This window comes from Neomonachus schauinslandi, chromosome 6 (genome assembly GCF_002201575.2).
Source record: "Neomonachus schauinslandi chromosome 6, ASM220157v2, whole genome shotgun sequence".
NCBI classification, from domain to species: Eukaryota; Metazoa; Chordata; class Mammalia; order Carnivora; family Phocidae; genus Neomonachus; species Neomonachus schauinslandi.
In genome coordinates this window covers 44,189,234-44,197,409 of record NC_058408.1, presented here as the reverse complement: position 1 = coordinate 44,197,409, position 8,176 = coordinate 44,189,234, and the positions used below count along the sequence as shown (strand labels likewise).

The 8,176-nt window shown below is 47.4% G+C and overlaps 1 protein-coding gene across 1 annotated transcript in view; it reads left to right on the top strand.

The window, feature by feature from the left end:
- The first annotated feature begins 1,251 nt into the window (after positions 1 to 1,251).
- COLGALT2 (collagen beta(1-O)galactosyltransferase 2) overlaps positions 1,252 to 8,176 on the top strand; it is a 102,382-nt gene continuing 95,457 nt past the window's right edge. Inside the window, exon 1 of the mRNA XM_021682582.1 lies at positions 1,252 to 1,514. Within this exon, the coding sequence (XP_021538257.1) occupies positions 1,252 to 1,514 (263 nt within the window). The remainder of the gene's footprint in view (positions 1,515 to 8,176) is intronic.

Here is an 8,176-nt window from a genome sequence, read left to right as displayed (position 1 = left end):
TGATGAAGACTTCTAATAGTTGCAGAGAAGGAGGGACACAAGAAGTAAAAATCTGTGGGACAGGGCTGAGGGCGAGTTGGGGTTGGAGGTCATGAATGTGCAGTGGTACCAACCCATCCTGTACATAGATAGATCAAAGACTACACAACCCCACAAAGAAGGAACTCCAGATTTCATTCCTAGCTTTCCTATGTTATGTTCAAGAGTAAATATCCTGTGGCAGTGTATCCTAGCAATTTCATTTTATGTGCTAATTGTGTTCTTCCTTCAGCCCTTCTTCTCTTCTTCCTTATCTCTCTCTCTCTCCTACTCCAACACCTATGAGTTTTCCCTGTATTTGTTACTCTTTGTTAGTTTGGGTCATTAAGGAAAAATAAAACCATTTAGATGAAACTTGTCTTTTATGCCATCCTGTCAGGAAGTTCAGGACCTTAGGGGGGGAAAGGGAGAGGAGTAGGGCTTCAGAACAATGTCCCATCAGGGGCTTCTCTTTAATTTCAAGGGTTCAGTCTATCTTTCAAATTCTCCAAGTCTCCAAGCTTGGTGTAATGGGTTCTACTCAGTCAAGGATGAACTTCAAGAGAAACTGAGTGTATAGGGAAATGCAAACACTCTGCCATTGTGGAAGTTTTAAAAAAAAATGTTTACCGTGGTAATGGATAGCTGGGTGACTTTCCATTTTAGAACTCTACCCGTCTAGTCAATAGGTGCATTATGCAAAACTGGATACATTGCATCACTGTGAAGGACTTTAGACTGCGGTTTGCAAAAGCAGAATAAATTTTCTCGGAGTTGCACCGTTATGTACACACACACACACACACACTCACACGCCCATTGGCAGCGACCGCCACACCTCACGGCTCCGGGGGAAGCCACAGACCTCAGCTGTACGAGCTGAGCCTGGACTAGAGGAACTTTCCGCGGGACTCGGGACGGACAGCCACCCGCCCCCCCGCCAACACACACACACACACACACACACACACACACGCGCGCGCGCGCGCGGCTGTCCGCGAGCCGTAGCCCCAGGCAAGCTCGGCGGCGGCAGGTCCTCGGTGCGCCCCCGCGTCAGGGCCTGGGCAGTGCGGCGGCGGCGGCGGCGGCGGCGGGAGGCTCCCGGGCTGCAGGGCCCGGTGCCAGTGTGCGCGCGCCTGCCGGCCGCGGCAGCCGCGTCCCCCGTGCGGCCCTAGCAGCCCGCCTCTGCGCCCTCGGGCCGCCAGTCTCCCGCCGCGCGCCGCGGCCCCGAACATGGCTGCGCGCCGCGCCGCCACCCTCGCCTGCTCGCTGCTGCTCCTGTCCGCCGCTCTGCTCCGCCGCGGCTGCCGGGCGCGCTTTGCAGCGGAGCCCGACTTGGAGCACGACGAAGAGGAGCCGGAGGTCTTCCCCGAGTCGCGGGTGCAGAGACCCACGGTGCTAGTGGCCATCCTCGCCCGCAACGCTGCGCACGCGCTGCCTCACTTCCTCGGCTGCCTGGAGCGGCTGGACTACCCCAAGAGCAGGATGGCCATCTGGTGAGCGCGCGAAGCTGCGGCCGCCGGGCCCCCGAGTGTGGGGCACGCGCCGAGCGCGGTGCGCACAGCTCCGGCAGCCCGCGCCGCTCCAGGGCGGATGAGATCCGGAGGTCGTGTTGGGGAAGAACGCGTGGGGCTGGGTGCGCCTGGGGTGCCAATGGGGATGGCCAGCCCGCCCCGAGCTCCGGGGTGTGCGTGGGGGTGTGGATCGGGGTGGCCTCGTCCCTTTCCCCGACAGAGGCTTGTGGGCACCCCGCAAGAGGGCTAGCGGCGTCCCCTTCCAACTCGCGAGGTTTCCTTTTTCCCGCCTCGTACCCTAGTCCTGGGGAGAGGGAATAGGGGTGCCCATCGCCGCCTAGTCGTCCAGACGCGGCGGGAAGACTCATTGTGGCTGGCAGGGGGGCTCCGGAGTAGCTAGGTGGAGGACAGTGAGCCGCCCTGGCTTCCCGGTGTCCGGCTCCTGCTCTCTCACCTCAGAGGCTAGAACAGTGGCTCCTGGTTCTCCCGGGGACGGTGGGGTGGGGGCCCGGGGGTGGAGAGGGGATATGGACTCAGAGTTTGAGGTTAGGTCGGGCCCACCGTGTCTTCCCAACCGCGCCGCCACGCTGGGCCCTGTCGTCTCCGCCTGCTCCGGGCTATCCGCGCCTGTGCATCCTCCTGGGGCTCGTTCCTCGCCGCAGCTGCAAACCACGCGGGGTGCCCTGGGGGTACTGTGTCCTGGGCACGGAGCTGCCTTGGAGAAGGCAGACAGTTTTGTGGCCCCGGGATAGAGCCCTGCGCCTGGTACTGTGTTTGTTGCGGGGAGGGCTAGGACATCAGTGCGAATGGCTGCCCGCACCAACTTTTAGAACTCGGTCTAGTCTCGCACCTTTTAGAAACGCGGGCATCAGAGGGCGAGACGTTGGCAGTCAGGGGAGCCCGGCTAAAAGGCCTGCGGAGGAGGAGGAGGTGGACGCTGGCCTCGGGAGACAGGCAGCCGGGAACGTGCACAAGAGGACTCTGGTCCTCCGAGGAAGACAGAGCCCAGGTCAGTCCGGAGCAGTTTCTATCTTGCGTTGATAAGGGGAGCCATCCTCAGACAAGACACATCCTTAAAGCTGCGGCTGGGCAGAAAGAGAGAAGGGAGGATAAAGCAGTGGCTGGAATTGGCAGCCGGACGGTACCTGGTGGGAGAGGTGCGGAGGTGAGAAAGCAAACATGAGATACAGTGCAGTGCTGTGCTATACACTGCTTTACTATTACCCTGTTATACGTGACGGCTGCCACGGAGAAGGGCACGGTGTGTGGAAAGGGAGAACGGGTGCAGCCAGGTTTTAAACCAGAAGGAAGAAGGATTTTTTTTAACCACTTCAATACCAAAGAAAATTTCGCGAATGTCAGTTCTTAGATGCTTTCTTCAAGAGAGATGTTTTACAATATGGTCTTGGTCTTTATGCACTGTTTGGTTTTAAAGAACATTGTTTGGTTTTAAGTTACTATAGGAAGTTAGTGAAGGCTGAAGGAGGTAGGAGGGGCACAGTTTTTGCTACCTGATGTACAGACATTCCTCTCTTCTAGCATGGGGTGAATTTTTAAAAGGGATATGAGGATCCCTATTTTACAAATGAAGCAACTGCGACTTCCATCAGTTCAATAACTCCCTTAAAGTCACAGAATTAATAAATGGTAAAACTGGAATTGGAACTCAAGTTTGTCCCTAAAGTCTACCCTACAAAAATAGTGGTGGCAACATGATATAAACAAAATTTATATAAACCTATAGGCTACAAATTAGGAGGCAAGTGGTTTGTCACTAGCTTGATATGTGGCTTTGGGCCAGTTGCTTGGGGTCCAGAGACATCAGTTTCCTCATCAGTAAAATGAAGGAATTGGAAGAAATGATTTCCAAAATTCTTTCCAGGTCTTAAATTCCATGGATTCTGTGATATCAGAATCAAGCAGCAATGATAGTGCATCCTAAGTCCTCTGGATGTTCCATATTTTGTGGATGTTGATGTTCTTTTCAGATGGCTAGTATTCCAATGCTTCATTGAGTTTTGGGATCTATTTTCCCTTAACCTTGTTAATAGTCCATGTATCTGTACCTTGTCCCTTATGGCCAGCGTTGCGAAGTTAAGGAAAAAACCCAAGGTTTGAATAGGCTTTGGGCAACCACTGCATTAGCCACTAAAGACTCTTCTTTGAATTCTGGTTTAGAAAGCTTATATCATTTATTAGGCAATAATAAACAAAAGGGCAGTTTAAAAATGGTCCTCTACAGCTCTCAAAGTACTTTCATTAACTATGTCATCTCATTTGATCCTTACTACCATTCTGTAAAGAAATAAACTTATCTCCATTTTATAGAAGAAGACATTGTATCTAAAGTAACTGACTTAAGGGTGCCTGGGTGGCTCAGTTGTTAAGTGTCTGCCTTTGGCTCAGGTCATGATCCCAGGGTCCTGGGATCGAACCCTGCATTGGGCTCCCTGCTCAGCAGGAAGCCTGCTTCTCCTGCTCCCACTCCCCCTGCTTGCGTACCCTCTCCCACTGTCTCTCTCTGTCAAATAAATAAATAAAATCTTTAAAAAAAATAAAGTAACTGACTTAAGATTACACTTATTTATCAATTTCACAAATACTTAATAATAAGAGCCCACAGTTATTCTAAGCACTTTACATTCACTATCAGGTATGTATTGTGATCATACCCTTTTACAGATGAGAAAACTGAGGCACAGAGAGGTTCTGCAAGCACACACTCCTAATGACCAGCTTTTGTGAGATCGAGGCACTATGCCAGGTTCCAGCTGAAAAAAAGTTGAGTAAGGTGTGGCTTTTCACAGACAAATATGGCTCCTTTTACTGGGCAGTGTAAGGTGATCTGAATGGCATGCATAGGGTTTAGGGGAGTGACAAAGGACTTCTAGATCAGATTGTGTGGTCTTGAAAGCCTTCTTGAGGAGAGTTGACACTTAGTTGGAACCCAGTTTTGCAAGACAAGTAGGAATCCACTAAAACCTTGGAAGTAAGGAGGGTTCCAGGAAGAGGGAACAGTGAGGGGGGAAAAAAAGACACTGGGACATTAACCAGTTTCCTGTCAGGGCAATAAAGCAGGTGGCAGGTTTATTGAGTGCAAATCTCCAAACTCATTGCATTGTACCACCAAAGCTGCTAACTTTGAGACTGGCACTAGGCGAGTATTTGGCTGTGAAGGTTATGGGATATTACCCTCCAGGAGGAAGCGGTAACTCAATTAGAATGCTACAGCTTTGAGGAGCTTCTGCCAGTTACTTCCTTTTAGTCTTGCAGTTTAAAGCTCTATTCAACATTCTGAGATGCCAAACTGACTCGTATCCACTCTGCAAACCCGGCATACACTAATGTCAAAGATGGTCAATGTCAAAAATGGCGTTAGCTACCCAGAGCTTTACACAAAGAACCAGGTGGCATATAGAGTCTGGGTTGCTAGCTTCCCTTTAATCTTATCTCCCGAGCTCTGTGCACACTCAACTTTCTCATTCATCTCCTTACCTCTATCACTGGCTAGAGGAACATCTGATAAGACTTCTTTCCTGTATGAGTGAGAGGTGTGGTTCATTGAACACATTCAGACTTCCTGTTGCTGTAATTTTTTTTTGCCCATTGAAAGTTCTGGACCATATTTGCAGTCAGTACCAATAAATTGTCCCGAAAACTTTGACTGTCAGAGACTGAGTACAGTTATCTCAGTTAGCATTAAGTTTATTTGGATTGGATTGAATTAAGGAAAGTTTATGTTTTAGAGATACTTTGTACCAGGCAAAGAGAAAACCTGTCACATTTACCTGTCTGATCTCAAAACCCCCATCAAGCAAATTGTTTTCCTTCAAATATAATAACGGTGATAAGGAACTAGTGTTCCTTGTGTTCTAATTAAAACCTGCACTGAGTTGATGGGAATTACTGCTGTGCCGAGATGAAGAGAACCGTTTGGCATGTGGCGTGTGGCATATGCACTGCAGTGGGTGCACTTTACTTCAATGGAGCCATGAATGGTGGCCTTAGCGACGGAGGGAAGGCTGACCTCACCCCCCTTCCCAAACCTATGGTTAAGGGGAGGAGTGCCAAGTTGCCATGATAATGAAAAATGGAGCAGGACGCAAGGAAAAACATTTGACCCAAAAGACGCATTCAGTTTGTCTCATGGAGGCTGTGGGAAGACAGTGGGGACTCAGAGTCTGTGCCATCATAAGGCAGTAACTGCCATGTAATTATACAACGATTTGGGCATTACATTTGGTAGAGGTTTGAAAAGTACTACACTGGGAACCACTGTATGGCTTTCTAAATCAGGAGATGGTTTTCTGTTGACATCGACATTAACATTGGTGGGCTTCTGCTTGTTCTGGGGGGTCGAGCCTCACATTTTGCACACTACTTCATTGCTGCAGTGTTTGGGGGATTACCTTGGATTATTCTCCACTTCTTGATGCTCAACCAGTCGCATTTTGGTAATGTTTACCTAGACACACTAATGTAAGTGTGTTTATAAAATGTTTCAAACTACTACTGCTGATAGTTTTCAGCACCAGCAAGAACAATGTTACATTTTATCATTACAGTCTTGACATTCAATGCTTATGTTATCCCTATGGGTGGAAGTTTCAGCTCCTTGGTGAAAAACTAGATGATACTTTGGTCCCTTTCTCCCCATTAGTCTGTTTTCCTCACTTTTCCACCTTCTTTTTCTTATTTTTTTCCCCAGCCTGGTGGTTTAGGAGTACTGAGGAGGGGCGTATCCAAGCTTATAGTCAGGTATGCTAGGGTTTGAATCTTGTGTGTGATTGTGGGCACATCAGTGAACCTCTCACCAAGCCTAGCTTCTTCATCTGGAAATAACCAATGATAACACCTTCCTCCAAGATTTTTTTTAACAAGTTTTTTTTTTAATATATATATTTTAAAGATTTTATTTATTTATTTGACAGAGAGATAGAGAGAGAGCACAAGTAGGCAGAGCTGCAGGCTGAAGGAGAAGAAGAAGCAGGCTCTCCGCTGAGCAGGGAGCCTGATGCGGGGCTCGATCCCAGGACCCTGGGATCATGACCCGAGCCGAAGGCAGCTGCTTAACCGACTGAGCCACCCAGGTGCCCCTTTAACAAGTTTTTAAACAAGTGAAATAATGTATGGACTATGTCTTTCATGTAAATGTTAACAAATAGACAATAGTTGCTATTTCCTATCCATCTTTTCCTTTTGACCCAACCCCTTCACCTTTCTCTTTCCAAATGAAGATTTTCAAAACAATATATTCACAAGGCGCTCTCTCTTCTTTCCAACAAAACAAATTATTAGCAGAATGAAAACTAACATTCATTTACTAGTGAAAACTAAACACTTTGATAAGATAACTAATTTAACCCTGACAACAACCCTGGGCAAGAGATGCTATGACTCTCCTCACTTTACACAGAAGGCAAGTGAGGCACAAGGAATTTCAATAACTTGCCTGAGGTCACAAGGCTAGTGCACGGTGGAGCAAGGATGTGACCCAAGCAGTTAATGTCCCATACTGAGTACAGATGGCCTGTTTAAGATCAAGAAAGGACCAATTAGTTCTAGTTTTTGCTTCTGTCAGTTGACCCAACTTAGGAAGATAAGAGTGCCAGTGTTTCTTCCAAACAAGAATGGCCCCTTCTGCTTGAATGACACAAGGGACTCAGTGGTTCCCTTCCGCTGTCTTGATAATTTCATCACTTAGCTTAGCCACTTTCTAGTTACCGAACTCAGCTTTATGTTGGTGGATTTCATAGGTACAGAGTGAGACTAAATATGCGAATTGTACATAAATATGCAGATCACTTGCTATGATCACAGCTACATAGCAAAAGAGAGAAATTTATCAAGTGTTGTTGGTAGCAAATGAATAAGGCAGCACTATTCATAGGCACGGTGGCTGCAGCATCTTGGGTTCGTACTGGTAAAACAGTTTCAGTTTTTCAGCCTTTTTAATTAGTGGTCTTAGACTTAGTTGACCTTTAAACTCAACCTTCTTCCAAATGGTTGGAGAAAACTATCAGTCATCTCCCCACCCTCCAATTTCAAAACATGATTGGGCCTCAGAATTATGTATTTCCTTTGGGTAAAAACTGAAATGACCGATAAAAGGATGCCTAAATTCCCCTGGTTCTATTTTATTAATTGATGTCCACGGATGGGGAAACCAAAACATAGGGCAATTAAAGGATTTTCCCCTAGCATATTATACAGTGAATAAGTTGTGGGATGAGATAACAGATTTCTAGATTTTAAACCCAGTGTGGCTGTTTAATGTTGATTATTTTTTTTTTAGATTTATTTATTTATTTATTTATTTATTTATTTATTTATTTATTTAGCACAAGTCGGGGGAGTGGCAGAGGGAGAGGAAAGAGAATTTCAAGGAGACTCCACATTGAGCATGGAGCCCAACGCGGGACTCAATCTCACGACCCTGAGATCATGACCTGAGCCGAAATCAAGAGTTGGGTGCTTAACCGACTGAGCCACACAGGGTCCCCTTGATTACTTTATAACAAATAAAACTCATGGTTTAAAGGCACATGCCAGTTATTCTAAGCAGGATTTGGTTTTTACAGATTTGTCTTCAGCGACTTTCTCCAGGTGATCCTACCACTGAGCTTCTTTGTGGCTCCAGGTAC